The sequence below is a fragment of the Procambarus clarkii genome, chromosome 1 (genome assembly GCF_040958095.1).
Source record: "Procambarus clarkii isolate CNS0578487 chromosome 1, FALCON_Pclarkii_2.0, whole genome shotgun sequence".
NCBI classification, from domain to species: Eukaryota; Metazoa; Arthropoda; class Malacostraca; order Decapoda; family Cambaridae; genus Procambarus; species Procambarus clarkii.
Window position 1 is genome coordinate 38,969,665 of NC_091150.1, and position 22,464 is coordinate 38,992,128.

At 40.2% G+C, this 22,464-nt stretch overlaps 1 protein-coding gene across 4 annotated transcripts; it reads right to left on the minus strand.

The window, feature by feature from the left end:
• Positions 1–854: 854 nt before the first annotated feature.
• Positions 855–21,305, minus strand: La (La autoantigen-like). 4 transcript variants are annotated; one of them, XM_069337127.1, is made up of 7 exons: positions 21,166–21,305; positions 16,391–16,559; positions 14,210–14,335; positions 9,548–9,733; positions 8,927–9,184; positions 7,062–7,283; positions 855–1,839 (listed from the first exon to the last, which is right to left on the minus strand). In XM_069337127.1, the coding sequence occupies exons 2-7, from the start codon at positions 16,529–16,531 to the stop codon at positions 1,681–1,683; spliced, it is 1,092 nt and encodes a 363-aa protein (XP_069193228.1). In that variant the 5' UTR covers positions 16,532–16,559; positions 21,166–21,305; the 3' UTR covers positions 855–1,680. The 4 variants fall into 4 exon arrangements, with proteins under 4 accessions (XP_069193228.1, XP_045620278.2, XP_045620201.2 ...); XM_045764322.2 differs by lacking the exon at positions 21,166–21,305 and adding an exon at positions 18,478–18,604; XM_045764245.2 differs by lacking the exon at positions 21,166–21,305 and adding an exon at positions 18,460–18,598.
• Between the last annotated feature and the right edge of the window lie 1,159 nt (positions 21,306–22,464).

Consider the following 22,464-nt stretch of genomic DNA (forward strand, 5'->3'; position numbering starts at 1 on the left):
ACTTGCTATATTGGTTGTAATAACTGGTTGTGTTAAAACTTGTTCGAACGTTGTACCAACATCGTAGTTTCGGTGTGTGGCGGGTATACCATTTACTCAAAGATACAGGAAGCAGTTATGAATGTTCAACTGAAAACACTCGGGGAACCAATACCATCTTTCCGGATCATGAAAACAGTAAAGTTAGGGATTCCAGCAGAAGCTGAAGGGAACAAGAAAGGAACAACTGCATTACTGACCAGGATGAGCGCAAAACATCGGCTCGTTATAACACAAAGTAGTGAACATAGAGATCAGAAGTCGGTTTATGAAAATTAGTATAAAATCCAAGGAAAATACAAGGGCAAAGAATACGTGTTACTACCCGCCCAAACTACGACGTGACGTAGTTTGTGACGGCTACATTGTTAGTGTGCAGGGCAGAGGAAGGATAGAGATGGCAGTGCACTGTACCAGGGACAGCTCCAAATGTAGAAATACGGGCATATGACAACTGGCATAGCATGCTCTTCGCTCCCACCAAAGATGCAAGGAGAAGGTTTAACAAATATGAAAGTTGAAATTACTTCAACACCTATTGTCAGAATAGGAAAATTTGTATAATTACACATTTTAATTGCATTACAGTAAAACAATATATGACCTGATATTAGAATTACTTTGATCGTATTAAGAGGGATTTGACCATTTATAATGGTATAAATCAAAGTAAAACATCTTGCTAGAAACTTATGAAAATATTAACTAGATTTCTAATCTTAATGGCCAAAAAAGTGCCAAAGCTATAGAACTAAAAATCTTTAACTACAACCGTATTTAAGTACTGTACAATACAACTGGACAGAAACAAACTATTACATTTAATAATTTTTAATATTTCAAGTAAAAATATCACAATATAACACTTCACTGAAACTGGAATAATTTAAAAAATATTTAAAAGAAAACATCTACAGAATTAAGAAATTGTTAACAGTATATTATAATTACAAGTCATACCTGTAATTATGTCAGATGAGAATTCTTGACATTTAGAAAATTATCTAGCCTAACAAAATAAAAATTTTGAACCTCTACTAATTAGTAGGCAATAAATAGGTATGCTTTTCTAACCTATTTGATAATGCGTGTGGTATTTTTATCTCGAGAACAATGGTATTAATAACGACAAATTCACAATGGACCATCTCTTGTTGGAAGCTTGCCAAGTTCTATCTCAAATTTATCTTTGCCATACACAGTACTTAATTCTGGTATAACATCCTTACTTCACAATGTCTTCATATACATATGCATATTAATAATACATTATTGGAACTTAATTAACATGCAATTATTTTGCATGATATTAAAATATCTTAATACTTGAAAAAAATTCAAGATTTCCACAACTTTAGTTTTGACCTAAAATGTAATTATTTCCCAATACGAATAATTTATTCTTGTGCCTCATCAATATCTATATTTCCTCAGAATCTGATAATTGATGGGGAAAAAGGAAATAATTAAATAAATGCCATTCTATAAAAATTTTATAAATTATAAAAGATTATATTTGTTTAGCTAAAATATATACAATTTTAGCTAGTTTAATATACTATCAAATATTTAAATGATGTAATTAAAAATTACAAAAAATCATGTGAAAAGCAGTGATGGTCATGTAAAATGATCTCGACATTAAAACTTTTTCTTATTCGGAAAATGGCCACCGCGACCAGATTTTCGCTTCTTCGCTGGATTGGCTCTAGCTCTGGATCGCGCTTCCTTCATCTTTTTTATCTGAGCGTCCTCCTCATCTCCTTCAACTATGCGTAACTCTGCTTCCAAGTCCTTAATCTGGAATTAAATGGATCAGAAGTTAGATAGGAACCATAACTATTCTTAAAAAACAAAAGGAACAAAAACTATAGGAAAGACCATGGAACTGATACAGAAGATTCTGCAAGAGGACTTGCTGCCATGTCCTCAGATGTTCCTATCTAGAAAAAGAAGTGATTAATAAGGCTAGGTTTGGGCACCTGGACAGAACACCCAAAATCAAGCAGTCATAAAATGTCCCTTTCTGTGCAACTTCAGTAGATTCCTGGTAAAGTAATTGACACTGGTACCAGATAAGATAAAACAACACAGATGTTGAACTTGTGTAGACCTGCTAAATGCCAGGACTAAGTATTTATCAAAAGAAGGCACAAAGTGGGGTAGACTGGCACTACCAGGACCAGCATGTGGCATGCCCACAATCTTTCAATACTCGCCTAGTTGCTTTTGAAGGGGGTTGAGCTTTGACTATTTGGTCCCACCTCTCAAATGTCAATCTACTGGTATACAAATTCCTGAGCCTATTGGGCTCGATCATTTCTACATGTGAAACTGTGGACTCTTCCTAACTCCTAAAGGATTTTCTGTCCCAGCTGGTACCTTGTGTTTGGCTGCCGCCTCTTCCTTACTCCTATCTTCAGCACGCTGCACTTGCTCGAGTTAACCACTAGTAGCCATTTGTAGCCCATTCCTTAAGTCTGTCCAAGTCATCTTTAAGCCTCTTGCTATCCTCATCTTAATCCTTTTCATAACTTTAGCATCAGCAAACATTGAGAGGAACGAGTCTCTACCTTCTGGAAGGTCTGCTCGATACCTGCTTGATGGAGTTCTGGGAGTTCTTCTACTCCCCAAGCCCGGCCCGAGGCCAGGCTTGACTTTCGAGTTTGGTCCACCAGGCTGTTGCTTGGAGCCGCCCGCAGGCCCACATACCCTCCACAGCCCGGCTGATCCGGAACTTCTCTTAGAAGACAGTCCAGTTTTCTCTTTGAAGATGTCCACGGTTGTTCCGGCAACATTTCTTAAACGCTGGGATGACGTTTAACAACGGCAGACCTCTGATGTTTATAGTGTTCTCTGATTGTGCCTATGGCACCTCTGCTCTTCACTTGTTTTATTCTGCATTTTCTTCCATATCGTTCACTCCAGTACGTTGTTATTTTACCGTGTAGATTTGGGACCTGTTCCTCCAGTATTTTCCATGCTTAAATTATTTGGTATCTCTCGTCTCCTTTCTAGAGTACTTTTGGAGGTCATTCACATGTATCAGAAACAAGATAGGTTAGAGTACAAAACCCTGAGGGGACTGCTGGTGACATCACACCATTCTGAGGTCTCGCTCTTCACAGTAACTGCTTCCTATTTAGATATTCCCATATCCACTGGGGCACCTTATCACTTACACCAGCCTGTTTCTCCAACTCTTGCAACACTTATGGGGGACTTTGTCAAAAGCTTTCCAACAGTACAAGAAAATGCAGTCTGCCCACCCATCTCTTTCTTGCTTTATCATAGAATTCTATTAAACCTGTGAGACAATTTGCCATCACTGAACCTGGTCCCTTCTCTACAGATATGCTACCAGCCTTTTTCTCACGATCTCCATTACCTTGCATAGTTTTATACAGATTAAGGACATCCGGCCTGGGCCTCCTGCCTATCACCCTTTTTTTATATTGGGACTGTTAGTTGTCTTCAACTTTCTGGTAGATCCATTTCCAGTGACTTGTTATGTACCAAGAGTGGCATGCAAAGTACTTCTGCCCCCTTGTTTAGCATCCATGGCAAGAGTCCATCAGGTCCAACAGCCTTAGTAAGTAATTATCAATTATAATTGATAATTAAGTAATTGAGTAATTAAGTAATTATCAATTATAGTAATTAGTAATTATTAAGTATCAAAGAGAGGCACCAAACCGGGAAGGCTATGTAGCACCATCAGATGTGTGGAATAATCAGAGGGCGCTAAATATCACCAAGGATGCCAATACGAGAGCAGAAACATATAAGGCAAACAATATCAAAATTATCAGATTCACCAAGAATGCTATAGAGGGACAAGTGACCGCGAGGGACGGTCAGAAAGCAAGACATACGCTAGTCCTGGAAGTTAGGACATTCAACAAGGATATGCCCGACTGTAAGAGGGACAATGAATGCAATTTGGACAGAAAGGAGCTGGGCAGTGCTCCATTAAGCGAGCGTAAGTTAAGCGAGTATGGCCAAGATGCAACCTTACTAGAGCAGTTTCCCACTGCCGGTTACTGTGGCAGGAGGCCATGAGGACACACAACCCTTAAGAGCATGCAGTTTGTTACCAGTAACAGAAGACCAACAAGCCTGCCAACGGGTAAAGATGGAGGAATGAATAACTGGGTAAGTCGGAATAAGGAATACTTTTACGAGAGATGAGACGAGCAGACAGCTTCCCTAGCAGCAGCATCAGCATGCTCATTTAACACTATCGTTCACCAGGCAGGCGCGCAGTCAACTTAAGAGTCATGCACCGGGCGTGCGAGTAAGCGCACGGTGACACCTAAATGTGCATACTTGTTTCAGCTTTCTCACCGGAATTCTCGCGCTACGTCGCTCGTTTTGGTATCATTGTGTTCGCAATTAAATTCCCTACAGATGTGTATGAATATAATGTACAAAAGCCTGGAGTGCCTCCCCACAGAAAAGCCTAAAGGTAACCGTGAACAAGCACCAATTTGTACACTGCAACCTAATGTGTATACTCGTTCAATTTGATAACATCAAATCTCGCGTTACGTTTTTCCTTTTGGTATCAAATTGTTTGCGAAGTAAAGGCGCGCATTTTAAAACTAGTCTCAAGATAATAGGACAATAAATAGATTTTTAACAAATATTTTAATATTTTGACCAAAAGCCTATTTATAATCTTTCAAATGTTCGGACATCAAGTTTCATGTTATATCTTTCATTTTGGTATCAAATTGTGCGCAATCTAAAGGCGCTTATTTTGATACTATCCCAAGGTCGATTGGATAAAAAATGAATTTTATACAAATATTTTTTGTAGTGGACGCGAGTCCTGTCCAAAGTTACCGATAGTGTTAAAAGAAAGACCACTATGACTGGGATCATAGCAAAACTCAACCAACTTAAATTTACTGTGAATAAGAAACAGCCAATGCTGTATCGACAACCACTAGATGAACCGGATTAAAAGGACCCGAGAGCCATGAGGGCACTTCGAGTCGATGACAACCACAAAGGAAGATTGACAACAAGGAAGCAGGAGACAAAGAGCATAGAGAATAGCATAAAGTTCCACTGTGAAGATGCTAGTCTCCGGAGATAAGCGACACGTAGCGAATATTTGTAGGCACATAAGCGAAGTGCTGTCAGGAAAAACAACAGAGTAGCCTATACCGTCCGCAGACTTAGACCCATCGGTGAAGATGGAAACTGAGCGGGAGTGTGAAGAAAAGTGCTCAAGGAAAAGGCACTTCAGGACCATAGGAGGGGTAAAAGCGTCAGTGATGCGGGTTAAGGATGTACAAAACTACGGAAGGACTCCATAGGGCCAAAGAAGGAACACGAGGAGAAATATTAGAAATACGAACTGAAAGAGAATCATGTAAGCGAGATAACCAGACAGAAAGGTGGTGAAGAGGAACAGGAACCACAGGAGGGGTAAAAGTTAAAACATGACAGAGGTGAGAGGAAGGATGTTGCAAGGACCGCGCATGATAGCGAAGACAGTAGTGATCATGGTGGTCCTGGAGATAGGAAGCCAGTGTCAACATAGAAGCTGAGGACGGGAGTCGAACGAAAGGCACCAGAACCGAGGCGCAAGCCAGTATGGTGCAAAGCATCAAGACGGCAAAGAGGAGGAGAAGCAGACGAGTAAGCAGGGCAACCATAAGAGAGTTTAGACAGGATGAGAGAGGAATGTAAAGCAAGGAGTGTGTCTATCCACTCAAAGAAGTATGGTACAACACCTGAAGGAGGGTAAGGGCCTTGGAGCATTCAACTTGAAGGTAAGAGATATAGGGCGACCAAGATGAGTGTCAAAAATCAACTTTAAAAGCTTAGCGCAATACTTTTACACAATGGGGGCGACCATAAAGGGACAAAAAAAGGACGAAGAACGACACTCTTCCGAGTAAAAGTCATAGCACAAGTCTTAGACGTAGAGAACCTGAAGCCATGATCGGTGGCCCAGGACGACACGGCAGCGATCACAAGTTGAAGCTGGCGTTGAAGGAAACGCAAATCACCACCCTGACAGCAAAGGGTTAGATCGTCGACAGAGAGCGGAGAAGACACCAGAAGGAAGAGAGTAAAGACAATTTAGGGCAACCAGAAAACGAGTAGAGGAAGGGGCAGGCCCCGAGTCAGAACACTACCTTGGGGCACACCTTTGTATTGTATTTATACCGAGAAGAGGCAGAAAGAGCGGTACCAAGCCTCACCCGAAAGGAATGACGAGAGGGGAAGCTTTGGAGAGAGAGAGATTACCACTAAGGCCAAAAGAATGTATTCCTACTAGAAATGGTTTAATCTTATTACAGTTTGCCCTTCTGTATGCCAGCCTTTTGCTTTTCAGCCCTTTCCTTTGATAGGTCATTCCTAGTTCCACCAGATACTCAAATGTTAGGACACTGCGGTCACTCATCATGATTTGATTTCCCCTTCTTGTTCAGGGTGAATATCAGATAAAGTCTGGCTGGTTCATCATTTCCTCTATTCACCCTCCCACATGCTCATCTGTTTGTCCATTCATCTATCTACTGCGTCTCAGTCTCTTAGGAGGAAATTATGAACAGTAATAAATTTGTTAATTTCTCAAGAGATCAGTAAAAAATTGTGCACATTACTATAAGAAAAATTGGGTTGAAAAGCTTGTTTTGAAAATATTTAGCTCTGAAGATGGCAGGCAGTGCCAAAAATTGCTATGGGGGTCTGAATGTGACCCTGACACTGTTCCCTTTTGAATTCTGCCGACCCTCACAAGCCAATGTTCATCCCATACCCCGAGACCATGCCCCCTGCTAATTTGGGCGAGGCTAGCCCCCACCCCATGTTGAAAGTGGGATTTTTTATCCTAGTGTTTCTATTCTGCCAAGTACAGTATTATGCCCCAACAAATGAGGGTTGGAGGAATACATGTTTTTGAATTACTCAACAATTACAATTACTCATCACAATCATGAGTAATTCTTGTGAAAATAATGTGCTTTAGAGCAAAAATAGGATAAAATTTTTTACTATACCTTTAACTTCCCTTCCATCTTTTCCAGAACTTTCTTGTTGAATTCTTCTTCTTTGAAACGTATGTATCCTTTTGTCATACCACGGCTAAAATCAATCCATGCACACTGATCACCAAACTCTCCCAGGGACTCTTTAACGTCTTCCCTGGTTGCTTCAGATCCTTCAGTCAGGCCAGAAAAGTAAAGGAAAGTACCCTTTGGAATCTCCATCTCTGTCGTTTCCTGCAGAACATAATAAAGCAGTAGGTATGTTAGTCAAACTTAACAAGAATAAATGTGAAAATTTAATAATTGCAAGAAATCAAATATGATTCAAGCCACTTATAATTTCACCCAAAATAATTATTCTGAATTTGATTAATTAGTAATTTCCAAGTCACGGCTCTTTACTACTGTAGTTTTAGAGATGTTATTACCACAATACAATTACCACTTACAATTAATTTTTTATCCTACTATGACTTACTACTACTAGTGCTGGTATAAAAATATTAACTGGTTTTAGCTTAACCCTTAGACAACAGCTATAAAAGAAAGGGTCACCCTGCCTGCCTGCCTGCCTGCCTACCTACAGCATCTGCTGGCAAACAAGACCCACACCTTTTTTTTTTTTTGGGGGGGGGGGGGGGGGGGGAGTGAGGGAGGGAAGGGGGGGGAGGGAATGAGCCCCACATTTAAAACGGCCATAATAGGGAAAAGATAATGAGCAGGGAGCAGGATGAGTACACAGCAAGGTCCCCAGGCACAAAATCAAGTGCCCATAATAAGAACAAAGAAACCAAGCCAAAGACTACAGTCTGTGAACACACCACTAAGGTACTGTAATATCCCAGTGTCGTACACAAGACAAGACTGCTCCGGGAACACAAGACTGGGAGACATGACCACCACCCACATTTCCTCGGGAAATGGACAGTAGAAAAGATGAAAAAATAAATACAATTGGTACACAGGCAGTAACCGTACCCAAAGGAGCCACGGAGACATGAACAAGAACATGTTCAGAGGCAGTAGTAAGGGAATGCAGGAGGCAGTGATGAGGTGCAGGCTGCAAACATGTGTAAATCAGTACACTGGCAAGTAGAATGACTGGTAAGAGGTGGGCCCAAAGAGCCAAAGCACAACTAAAGGAGCACAAACTTATGAAAATGACAGACAACACATCAGCACGGATAACAGAGCACATACCAAATCACGTACCTCCCCATTTAATAGCAGACATAACCCACACGAGACATGTCAAGTGAATGAGTAACCGGTAAGAACAATGGTGCATTAACTAAACGAAAAATTCCTCCAAAAGCAGGAAAGGAATGATAAAATTACAACTGCCCTGCCACCATATTCAGACTAGCCCTGCCCAGAAGGCACATGAACCAAATCAAGGGGCAATAGAAGCCCAAGTGCTCCAAGAACACCGAGCACCTGGAAGCCCAGGTGCTCGGTGTTTTTGTACACATGACTAGAAACAAATTACAACTATAGAACAGTAAAGTGCATAAACACATGCTGCCAAATTTAAATACTCATGGCTAGAATGAATTAAAACCTATTTCCAAATATTTGCTTTAAGTGATGATTTTTTTGTTATAAGTCTTTGAACTTTGGGAAAAGGAGAAAATGGAAATAATTTAATGAACACTTTTACGAGGAAACAATGAAAGGTGTCTTTGCAACTAAAGTAACAACTACAGAATATATCTGAAGATTGAATGATAATAATCTGTTATGTCAAAACAGTGTGGTCACTGGCTCTGGCTGTGAGTAAATGTTTCACACGAGTACCAGTGCAGCATTCTGTAAGAACAGATTTGCATACTGGAGATTTAATCAATCACCCCCATCTGGATGGTTAGACAACTTACTGGACTAACATCTTCCTTGTTCTCATCAGCTTTCTCCTCTTTCTTCTTCCTCGCTTCTTTCCTGGCTTTACGTTCTTCAATTTCCTTTTTCTTCTCTTCTACATACTCTTCGTGCCATTTACGAAGCAGATGAACATTTAGATATTTGACTTCATTTAATTCCTTAAATTCCTTTGCTTTTTCTTCCGTTGGAAATACAATCAGAATTGATCCTTTAAAACCCTGCTTCTTCGATTCCTTGTCAAAATAATGACGCATCTGAAAATAAAAAGTTTCACTGACAACAATGCTTAAATACAAGGATTACAATATTATGGGTACATTTCTGATTTTGTACATAATTAATGTATATCCAAAAGATAAATGCAGTGAAAACCGTTAACTATACAAACATTCAACTTTAATGTCCCATTAATATAAAACCAGATACAAATATCATGCAAATTCTACTAATCACTAATATCCTTGGGAGATTGAAGCCCACCCTTGCCAATCCCCTTCTTCCACATACACCCACTTCCTGTATCTAATGTGACCATTGCCCAATTTTGTTTCACTCGGTTGCCTTTGTATTAATTTTGACAGTCCCTCGTTCGCAATGTCAACAGCAGCATCACGCACCAGAATAGTTTCATATGGTCCATACTTCTTGAAGTATTCCAGTAGGTCATCTAGCTTCACTGACCCATCTTTTGGGAAGCCTTTGCAGTAGATGGTACGCTTCATTGTCTCTTCTTTTAGCTCATCATTGAAGATTGGTAATGGGTGAGAAGGAGATCGGCGAATTTTTTCATTATTTTCATGGATCTGAAAGTATACATGAAGCCATCTTTAAAAATCTTTTATAATAATGGAAATTTGCCGAAATATAACCAATATTCGTTTAGTATTGGATGCAAAGGAAAGAATCCTGTCTAGAGAAAATAATTTAAAGTTCTAAGTGAGTGGGCTGTATATTCATCATACTAAAACATGCTGCCCAAAATAACTAATAATAATTTTTCATAAAACCTTTTAAAATGATTAAAATATGCTCAATTTTATTCCACTAATGAAAACAATTACACTATGCCCAAAAATAGCTAATATCTGATGCAACAGATGGCTCAGAAAAATCAATTTGAGCAGGTTTCCATCACTTTAGGTATTAACATGAACTACATTTTCATGAATGTACAGAGCAAGATAATTATTGAAATTTGTACAGTGGCACCTCTCAAATTCACATCCCCTATAAATTATGCCGCTCTACAACGAACGAAATTCACATCGGACCTCTCCTTCATATTTAAAATTAGATGGAAAAATCTAGATGAAAGTAATGAAACTCCTTTCTGGTGGGTCCCTTGGTGGCTCCCTGGATAGGCCTACAAATATGTCACGCCAGACCTTTGTGAACCATAAACCCTATAAGAAAGAATCTGTGCCACTCAAACATGGGAAACTGGGGATATTAGATCAACCCAGAATAAGAAGAAATACGTACCACCAGAAATGTATAGTAGACAAAACCAACTGCATGGAAAATTAAGTAAAATGGAACCGAGGTCCACAGGATTTTGAAGAAGCCATAAACAGTATGCCTATGCACTCTGCACCAGGCCCTGATTCTAGGAACTCCATATTCATCAAGAACTGTAAAAAACCACTATCGCAGGCCCTTCACATTCTTTGGAGACAAAGCCTAGATACTGGCTTTGTCCCTGACATACTAAAAACAACAGATAGCACCACTCCATAGAGGAGGAAATAAGACAGAGGTAAAAAATTACAGACGGATACATGGAATCCCAGCATCTCCATAACCCCGAACAACATGATTTCAGAACAGGGCGCTCTTGCCTGTCACAGTTGCTGGACCACTATGACAGCATTAGATGCCATGGAAGGCAAACAAAACACTTATGTAATTTACAGATTTCACAAAAGCCTTTGACAAATGTGACCATGGTGTTATTGCACATAAAATGCGTTCAAAGGGAATTGCCAGAAAAATAGGCAGATGTATCTACAATTTCCTTACTAACAGAACCCAATGTGTAATAGTCGACAAAATAAAATCCGGTCCATCAACCATGAAGGGTTCAGTCTCCCCAGGGTACTGTGCTTGCTCCAGTAGTTTTTCTCATCTTCATATCAGACAGACAAGGACAATCTACAGTACTGTATCATCCTTTGCAGATGACACTAGGATTTTCATGAGTAGACGACATAGAGGACACGGCAAATCTCCAATCAATGCAAATCAGGTCTTTCTATGGGCTACTGAAAAATCATAGTTTAACGAAGATAAGGTCCATCTCATGCACCATGGAAAAATTAAAATATAAAAACGGAAACCATGTACAAAACTCAGTCAAAACATAACATAGAACGAAAAGGCAATGTAAAGGATTTGGGTGTACTCATGTCGGAAGATCTTAACTTCAAAGAACACAATAAAGTAGCCGTCACAACTGCAAGATGACAGGTTGGATAACAAGAACCTTTCACACTAGAGATGCTATGATGATACTTTTCAAGATGCTAGTGCTCTCTTGAGTTGAGTACTTTCAAAGCTGGAGAAATTGCTGACCTGGACTCGCCAGATTGAGTCTCCTGGCGAGTCCACCAGGTCAGAGGAGAGCAGCAAGTAACCAGAAAAGGAGATCAGTGTTGGAGAGCCATACCTAATGCCACACAAGCCCAGAGATATTAAAATGCCACCAGCACCCTAATTCAAACAACCCGTCTCAACTACCGTGTCTCATTTTGTATGTTAAGGTCCCAAACATACAAATTATAAAGTACTGTACTATGAAAAGTATGGGCTCACAAGAGTCCACATTATTGATGCATTGGTATGTTATGTTATGTTATATTTGGTGGGTGCCTACTGTTTGTGTTAATGATTTGGTTAGTACTTTAGATAACGGGCAGATTCAAACATGAGAACCCACAAGCCCAAATATCAGCCCAAAACATATTGGAGACAACCACAGAAAGTCGTGATCATACGCCCTCAGGTAGACCACAGGCTGGATGGAGTAGATATTACCAAAGTTTTTCAAAACTTCTAGGAGTTTTGCTACCTCCTAAACTCATCCTAGAGGTAGGCTTATTTTGTGATAACTTTGTCCACAAGGCTCTTATGGAGCAGCCCACATATCCACCAACCAGTTGGTTTGGAACTTCAAGAGGTTAACACATTCAATGATTAATCTTAATGACTAGGTATCCCGAGACAAGCAGAACACCACTTTAAGGTGGGGGGGGGGTCTCCAAAGCATCCAAATTGGCAGTGGGAAAACTGTTCACAAAGTGGCAGTCGCCTCATAAGCCCCACCCTGAGAAGGGGCCTCAGCCAAATCAGAAACCCAATGATGACATCGCAGGCTCCAGGGGTAAAAGCTATCCAAAATCAAATAGGTTGAGGTGTCGACATGAAGAGATCAATGTGGGGTCACACTAGGCACAACTGATTAGGTTTACCTGGTTGGACTTTGGCCTGCCAGGGTCATCATATGGCAGTGGGAAGCATGTAACTAACAATGCTATCTGATTACTGTCCCCCTTGTTGTGTTAATATTTTCTTTGCAGTTGTACAGTTTCTGACATTCTACCTTATTGGTGACATTTCCTTTTAGACTGGGATAAGAATATCTCCAGTTCCCTGTGCTTCCGAGAGAACCTGATTGTGTCACTAGTAGGCATTTTTACGACATGCAAGGGCCTGATGTGACATGATACACAGAGCTATCCAGGTGGCTTAACTCCAGGGAGCCACTAAACTATCCCTCCCAGAAAGTTCAGATTCAGGAAGGGGACCACTGAGAAATCCTGACCATTATAGGGATTTCCTACAAAGCATATTTTTTCACATTTTATATTTGTGTTTTATCATTCAATGGGGTTAAGAGTTTAGATTAGTGGAAATGCCAGAAATGTAATTCTGAAAATGGTTATCAAACCATATCTTCTAAATTATCTAATAGAACAAGGTTAATATATTTTGAAGAAAATCACAAATTAAAGTAGCTTTGGGCATTGAAAAGTCGATGGACCTGGTTGAAGTCAATTTTTTGGTTACATCATCTTGGGGGTCACAGGCCTATTTTTTAAAAATATGCTTAGATAGTGGAAGTCGAGAAATACTGCAATGAACATGAAATCATTTTATCAACAGGGTTCTTTGGATGTATTTCTTCATGAGGTGTTTAAATTTAAAATTTGCCTCTAAAATCTACCCAAGGAGCACAGGAAATTTTTTGGGTATAAATTTTAACTCCTTAAAACGGTTCATCACATTTTGAAAAATGTTTGCAAATAATTGGGAAACTAAAGGGGCTGTGCCTTGGAAAAAGCCAATGAGTATATTTCAAAACATTTTATGGTTCACTTATTTTGAGTGTTACATTACAAATACAGAGTTTTCAATAGGCTAAAAATGAGTGCTTTTGAAAGTCTAGATTCCTAAACCACCTTAGCACACTACCCTTTACCTTCTGCTATAATTTATTCTACACATTTTTATTCTTCACTTTCACAGCAGCTTAAAACTTCTTTTCTACTGCTTGCCTTTTTCCTGATGACTTAGGATGACACATCCATACTTTGGGGTGGATGTGTCTATGGCCTATAACAGACTGCCTTACCTCTGAGCCCATACTAACCCATCATGTTTAGATAGTATTTTTTGTAACTATGTGCCCCATAATACAAAGATTGACATACTAAACAATTAGTACAATTTTGTACTATTCAATTTAGACAAAAAATGAAACTAAAAACAAACTTGAATATCACTAGGCCTAGCATACATAGCACACACATACTATATTAGGCCTCGGATAGCATGTATTAGGCCTAGGAAGGTTAGGTCAGATTAGTTTGTCTTTGCAACACGAGTAAAAAACCGATTTCCAGTTTATTCAAATTCAACAGTACAGATCTACTTTCTAATTGTGTTGTACGTCAGTATATTTACTATGGTCTTCATCCTTACTGTAAGTGCTGTACTACCGAAACAGGAGGATGGCCTGCCCATACCCTCCCAATTCATCACACTAAGCCTGCCTCTATTTTATTATGCACACCCATACCCATATCCTAGTTAGTGGTGGAAAGGGTTACAGAGGCACACAAGAGGTTCAGGAACTGAACCTCGTAGTTCCTGAACGTGATGTGAATTCACAGGAGAAACCGACTCGTCATTGATTATTTCATTATATCTGAGCTGGTTTCTTTCAAAGTTATATAGAATTAAATGGAAAGTCATTGGTTGCAAACTTATAGTGCACTTACCTCAATAACACCACTGGAAGACTTCTTTAAAGCTGCCACTATTACTGCAATATCTGTAGATAATGCTGCCAAACGTTTGAACTTTGTCATGGTCTCTAGAGCAATCCATCCATCATCATTCTTTATCTAAAATTTACATTACGAGGGAATAAGCACAATTATACTGTATTTTTAAAAACAATTAGTTTACATAATCTTTTTCTATAAACCATTCAAATGCTATAACAAATTACCAATCCTGATTTTTTTTAAAAGGTGGACAAAAAAGTAAACAATCTCGGTAATAACACAAGACGCGCTTAAACAAATCAAAAGGTAGGTCAGACTAGAGGATTAGAAAGCAGGATCTCTCAGGGCTCTTGTCCTAGGTGGACCTACAGGAGGAAGCGAGCTCGTACATATTAATGTTTGAAGGCGAAACTAAGCTAATAAGGAGAGGAGGAAGTGAGAAAAACTGTAGGAAAACCTTGACAATCTTCAGGAGCCCAGCATATAAATGACTGTTGAAATGAAATGAAATTCAACCAAAACAAATATGTTATGTCAATGGGTAATGTTAAAAGACGCTAGTCTACCGCCTAAGTGAATGAGTGTCTTTAGATCATAAATAAAAACTGCAGTCCCTAACTTCTTTTCTTAACCACTGTACTGCACAGAACACTAAGGCACTTTAGAGCTGTGCCAATTTATTACTTAATTATTCATTTTTTTATCACTTTTGAAATGAAAATGGTCGAGTTTAGAAACATTGACATTAACTTTACCTGAACATTTATATAAACATGTCCTTGACAATTGCACTATGAAGTTTTTACCAAAACCAGGTGTGCAGTGGTGGTAAGACCCTGATTTTTTGCATGTGGATCTGCTATATTAACCTGCTCCATCATCCCCAGCACCACCAACAGTATTGCTTGTGTCTACATGGTCACGTGGGATGGTACAAAAAGTTTGCTAGGCCGAGGTTTCCTAGTCAGTAGTACAGTATTTAGATTTCTCCATATATTACCTAGATCTTGTTAGGGCCTATTTAGATTATGTAGTTCAATTTTGGTCACTACAGACTGGACATAAATTTACTTTAATGCATCCAGGATAGTTAATCCCAGGAATTACAAACTTTACACATGGAGAGATTAAGAAAGCTAAATTTACTTTATCTAGAAAAGGCAGCATGTACAGGGTGATATAATATATAAAAGGATGAATATGTATATCAGAGGATACTAATAAGGTGATAAAGATATGAGCACAAAACAATGGATATAAATTGGAGAGGATTAGATTTAGGAAAGTCCCGAGTTACTACTGGCTTAGAAAAAGGGTGGTTGATTTGTGAAAGAAATTACCAGGAAACAAAATGAATGTGGGATCACTATTGTTTGAAGCATAGAAAGAGTAAAGAGTGATATGTAGAGAGGCTCGGAACATTTATGGTCAGGTGTAAGACGAGGTGTCGAAACGTTACAGTGTATTTTAATACCAACATTCCAACCCTTTGCTTTGTTTGAAGTTTAATAGTTATTAAGCATTTGTTTTGATGGTTTAGCACTTTCCCAGAACATTTCTTGTGGGTAGTTGGATATTTTGACAGTACAGTAATAACTGATATCGGTCCCCATGTAATGGGTACAAGGGAAATTTAAAAGGGGTTTTGATTCTATTAGGCAGCAAGTCTATGGATACCTAGCATTATCAATATCTGACGAGTAATGGCTAGAGCACAAGCTAAGGGAGACACCAAAAGCAAAGCCATTGTTTTATTAAAAACGTAGAAAATGACTGGTGATTAAGGTGGTGATTCAGCCAGATTATTGTGGCGAGGATGAAGTATAAATTTTGATGGAAGTGGCTTATGTGCAGTCTGGTTTCTTTGTGAAAACACAGTGCAAGTTCTTGAAAGTTTCAAGCCAATACACAAAAGGTATTTTGCAAGTATCAAAGGACAATGTACACTAAAAAAAATAAAAAATCTGAAAACTAAAAGTAATCTATACAGGGAAGATACACTATGTCGTAGATATTTATTAGATGCCTCACTAAAAGCAAGTTTAAACATGACAATAGCAAAAAGCACCTATACTAGAGATAATTAATAGTTAAACACAGTATAATGGCAAGTACTGTTCAAGTAATATTACGGAAAAGGAAGAATGAAAAAGAATAAAAAATTACGCTCACCTCCTCCTGCAAAAACTTGTCTCTTGGGAGATTATAGTCACCAAAGTAATACTCGACTTGGCGAATGATCTTTGTTTCAACATCTTTGGTCTGGTCTTCATCGGCTGTCTGGCCATTGGTGGTTGCCTCACCCTCAGTCATGGTGACAAGTGACTTATTGTATATCTTTCTGCAAACGAATTAATCCTAAGATTAACATTCCCCAGTTATGTTACAGGAGAATGCTGCCATAAATTTAGGCAAAGATCAATAAAATAAAATACTACATGCTACTGATTACTATTAACTATACAGCACTAGGGTAAAGTTGCTGGTTTCTGGATGTGAAGCCATTGACATACTATATATATGGACCAAATCAGTTTTATTAGGTTTATTGCAAGTTATGTTAGGAATCTAAAGATGCTGTTCTCTAGAATTATACTAGAATGGATACTGGACATAATATACCCACAGATTTTAGCAAAACTCTTGCAGCAGCATCCTGAGTTTCATAGAATGGCAATTCTCAGAATACCTTAGTGCTGGTCAGTAGACAAATGGATATTTTACCAATTACTAAAAGTTTGTGGTGTAAACATGTGTAGTACATTTATAATACATGTATAATGAAAATGTGAAAGCACATTACTGTAATATAATTATCATCAAACATTGTAATGTACATAACCTGTGGTCAGTTCATCAGTTTTTTTGTCTCTTGTCAAGTTCATGGTCAACAATACACCCCACTTGTTGGATTATATACTAGACGAGTATTTTATCACAGGCTGTATAACAATCCTTAACACTTGTGTTGAAATTCAACATTCTATCGAATGATTAAGTTGGCAACTATATAACCCCATGTTTTAAGGAGTTTCACCAGCATAAACATGTACAGTACTTTATAATGTTTATAACGAAGAACCGAGTGACGAAGTTTAATTGACTACCTTTAAGCCTCTTGCAATGTTCATTTGCACTATAATCCAGGGCATATGAGTATGAAGAGGGAGGGAGGGGGAGAGGATGAAGGGTTGAAAATATTTTCAGCAAATGAAGTCACAATAACGTGGCTGAAAAATATTTACCAAACCACACTGCAAATTGAAGAGACGACGTTTCAGTCCACCCTGGACCATTATGAAGTAGATTGCTTATATTTTAAATTAACTTCATCTTTAAAGCTAGTGCAACAATCCCCAATTGTAGATTTTACTGGGACCCCTGGCCTGACCATTCCCCCAACCTCACCAAAAATTCATTTTAGAGATGTACTATTTGGAGACCATTTTAAACAATTTATTCACTTAAAATGTACTTAATGTTAACGGGTAACTTTTTACAATATTGTTGTAAATCAAAGATACACATCACACTAGCAACTACTGGACTGTCTCGCAATCCATGTGTGAACCATCGGATGTACCCCCCGCTCCAGTTTACTTGGTTAGGTAACAGACGCATGACGAGCCTGTGGCTTATGCTTATGCATGACGAGCCTGTGGCCTCACTCGCCCCAAGGTAAACCTAACCAACATTACTGTGTCAGTCCCCGTGGCGTAGTGGCAAGACGTTCGCCTGGCGTTTCGCGAGCACTTTGTCCTGGGTTCATATCCTGGCCGGGGAGGATTTACTGGATGTCAATCCTTAACTGTAGCCTGTTTAACCCAACAGTAAAATGAGTACCTGGTTGTTAAACGATTTGGCAGGTCGTATTCCTGGGAACATAGGATTAAGGACTTGCCTGAAACGCTGTGCTAATGGCTGTACAAGAATGTAAAGGAATGTAAGAACTCAAAAAAATACGGCATTTCAAACTTGGCCCATGTACACTATGCTAACAAACTGTAGCAACACGTGTACACACACACAAACCTGGCGACCTTGTTACAAATACTACCCAAGAAGAATAAATAATAATAAAAATAACTAACATATCAATTCTGATAATATATATACAGACTAAGAGTAACCCAGGGAGGCTACTGGTGGTGTGGGGGGTCGAGGCGCAGTGTGGCTGTCCGTCCCCACTCACATCACCCCTGCACACTCTCACTCACTCAACGGCACTCACGTGTACTCACTAGAGCACTACTACACACCTCACACCCCCACGCTAGCCAGAGTCAGGTTACAGGACAAGATGTGTGTTCACGTGGTGTGGGTGGTGGAGGCGTCGGTCCGTGTGGCAGCGGCGGTGGTGGTGGTGGTGGCAGACACTACGAGCCCTCACACACTCACACGAGCCAGTACCCTCACACATCGCATCATCTTCTCTTTCCACTCTTATACCACCTTTTATACTTTAATCCTTCTTATATCACTTATTTCATGTGTAAAAAAATACTATTCAGGCATTTATTAAGTAAAACACTGGAATGCCAGGACTTATAAAAGCTTTTTCTCACATGTAACAGACGCTCATTTGTGCTTAAACTGTAACGTTTTGTAAAACAACTGTAACGTGTCTAATCACTAGCTCACCCACTCAAAAAATCATTATTTGTAAAATGTATTACAAATTGGATGTTATTCGAACAGATGTTGCTAACTTGATTGAAAAGTTTTATGTCAAGACCACCAAAATCTGCATAACGTCTCTACATATAAGCTACAAAAGTAAACAAGCGTGAATTTAATATCAATCCTGCTGCAGGAATAATATCATGCGTGTAAAATTGCAGTCGAGAAGTCAAGAATTGCTAAATGTAATAACTGAATTATTATGTCTAAAGCAGGAAGACAGTGTACACATACTTTTTAGGCTTGTATCCAGGTTCTGCCAAGGTCGAATTACTCAAATATAACAACCCGAAGAGCTCGTGTACAAGTCTCAAAACTTGATACATTAATTGTAAGTGACTCCTTATCATCCTTAAATGCTCTCAACTCTTTAAGACATAACTGTAACATGCTCGTGTCCGAAGCTAGACACAAATACAACAAAATTACTAAGGATGGTAACAGAGTCCATTTCATGTGGTCTCCATCTCATGTTGGCCTCCGAATGCATGATAGAGCTGATAAGTTAGCCAAAGAATCTGCCTTTAAAGGAGCCGTTGAGTGTAACCTTGGATTGTCAATGAGCAATCTGAGAGCAGCTGTACACCGAGAACTTCAACAAGATCTTGTAGATCTGAGGCAAAGTGAAATTGACACCAGTAATTCCATCTATCATCATACTATCATGCAAGAGGAGCCACACATCTATGGATCATCCAATAAAATCAGCAGACTTCTAGATGTTACTACTGCTCGGCTTAGACTCGGTTACAAGTATCTCTGGGAATTCTCATTATCTGCTGATGTAGACCTGACCAAATGTAAACTGTGTCAACAAAATTATTCGCACACCCTCCGTCACTATGTGATGGAGTGCGAAAAGATACGTGAATTTAGAGACAATTCTATAACCAATGTTCCAGCGATGTGTCAATATTTCATTCAAAATGATCTGCTACCAGAAATTTTAGCCAAATATCCCCAGTTTGCTAACTGTAGGTAGTAACTAAGTGATTGTAACCTATCCACCGCTGCCCACTGGATGGGGGGCGGTGTGCAGGACAAACATAAATTTTGACACTAGCTCTCCACATATGTCAGTTGCTTAATTTAGAACCTGTACTTGAGGTCGATCTCGAACCCATTGTTGATGTGATGACTTATATTGAATTTTGTAACTAGCTCATCAAGATTGTAACTTGCTTAGCTAAATGAATTGTGGGGTTCAGTCCCTGAGCCCATTATGTGCCTCTAACCCTTTCCACTACCGCCCACAAGATGGGTATGGGGTGCATAATAAATGAACTAAACTAACTAACTAACTCTTAAGATACAGAGGAAAAAACACTTTCACATTGTATCCATGCCCTGAGAAATAATGAATAATGAACAAGATCAATTTTTCGTAGTATTAAGCCTAATAATACTACTACACCGGGCAGACGAAACACTTTGATAAACTAGCGGCCTAGGAGGCCGCGGTGTCTTCCGGGCTACACCGGAAGGACTGGTACATCAATACCAGGCCCTAGGCATCCTACCGGACCTTGGGCATCCGTACCAGGCCCCAGGGATCCGTCTCAGGCCACAAGCATCGGTACTAGGCACCAGTACCCGGCCCTAGGCATCAGGACCAATGGCCCCGGGCAAGGTATGCTGAACCCAATGCCGCCCAGTGAGGCGGTATTCTCAGAGCAAATGATGGCCCGGAGGCCCAAGAATAGCAAAGCACGGGTCATGTACTAACAAGCGTGGGCGCGACGCCATCCCGCGAGGCGTCCTCAAACTAGAGTGTGGGAGGGAGGCTGTCCTGACGCCTTCCGAGCTACAACGAGCAGGAGAAAAACGGTCGGGAGGCCTGCGGGCGCCAGTCCTGGGATAAGCCAGCAGGCCGCGGGAAGCCAAGGCTCTCCCGGGCTACACCATGCCGACAAAACGGCGGGATAGACCAGCAGGCTGGGGAGTCGCGGTTCTTACGGGCTAGGAAATGCGTCCCCGGGCACAGACCAAGCAACTGAATAGGCAAAGCCGACGGCAAGGAGCGAAACGTACCCGTCGCCTAAGGCCTTCCAGTCACCCAGGCAGGCGGGAAACCTAGCCCAAGATCGCCCAGAAGAGGCTGGGGAGGGCGTGGAGGAGGCTAGCTAAAGCAGCACGAGCACGGGCAAGGACACGCACCCCGTAGAGACAGGCGCTGGGCACACGCCGGAATACACTATGGACGGCTCAAACTAGGGAGGGTGGGGGACGCACAGACCGCGTCGGTAGTTGAGGAAACAAAACTGTACCTTAGTGTGTCGGGTGTGGGGCAGGAGGTCTCAGTCGGTTCGTCCTTAGAAGTCGATGATGCCTAGTCAGACTAAGTCCTCGGTGGTGCTTGGCGTCCTAAGGCACGTGGGCGGCGAGTAGGTGGAAGTGCGTGGATTTGCTTGTGAAGCGGGCGGCGACTGGAGGTGAACAGAGGTCGTGACCTCCCCGCACGCGTTTAAGTATCCCCCACTTGCTGCGCGCGCGGCCGCGGCGCATGCCGCAAAGCGTTGTTCGTATGTAACCCCTACCCCCCAGAAACTCCACCGTTTTTAATCAAGCAGCGTCCATATCTCAATCATAGCATTTCTTGAGCATCCTAAGATAATTTTCATGGCTTCATTTTGTACCTTCTCCAACTTGACCATCCTATCTTTACCAAAACAAGAAATGACAGGTAATAAGGGATTACCTGGCAGCATAATGTTAGGGATTTTACAGTACTCAAGTACTTATAAAAGCTTTTCGTAGCACAGGGACTACCACTCCCTTTCCACGGCATGCCAAGGCCTTCAGAGGTTGTAATCTCTTCCGACATTGATCCAACAGTTTGTTCATCTCAGCTTCCAAACTCTCATGGGTATATCAGACATTATAAATATTTATATATATTAACTCTCTCTATATTCTTACCGTTTATTTTCAATATAATGGGCCTCCGAATTCTACATTCAAACTTAGTTTTGTCTTCATTAACCACCAGTCCCATATGGTGACACAGATTTCCGAAATTATCCAACACCGTTTCAATCTTTGCCCTGAAACAAAATATCATCGGCATATATGATCGGAGTTACCCCATTTGAGTATCTCTCAGATGCTATCTTATTCATTAGTATATTAAACAGGATGGGACTCAACACTCCTCTCAGAGGTGTCCCGAGTTCAAAAGATCTCACACCTGACATACAACCTTGATACCACACCCGAGCCTTCCTTTCGTGAAGATAATCTATCCAGCTCAATAATCTTCCTTTAACACTAAGACCAGCTAGTTCATATAATATAACTTCTTTGTTAGCTTTATCAAAAGCTCCTTGTAAATCAATAAAGTAAAGTAAAGTAAATTTTATTCAGGAAGGTACATACATAGTTGATTTACAAACATAATGTTGGATTTATAGATAGAGCTAGTACATACAATACCTAAAGCTACTAGTACGCATAGCGTTTCGGGAAAGGTGATGATTGATTGATGAAGATTAAGCCACCCAAGAGGTGGCACGGGCATGAATAGCCCGTAACGGGAAAGGTGAGGTGGGGAAAAAACACTTAGACTA

Bases quoted from the DNA above. Each gene is read 5' to 3' on its own strand.
- La (XM_069337127.1), bottom strand. From the start codon at position 16,531: ATGACTGAGGGTGAGGCAACCACCAATGGCCAGACAGCCGATGAAGAC. The intron at 9,734-14,209 runs GTAAGTGCACTA...GTATACTTTCAG, and splicing joins CTTCCAGTGGTGTTATTGAG to ATCCATGAAAATAATGAAAA. The intron at 9,185-9,547 runs GTGCGTGATGCT...TTTTATTTTCAG, and splicing joins GACCATATGAAACTATTCTG to ATGCGTCATTATTTTGACAA.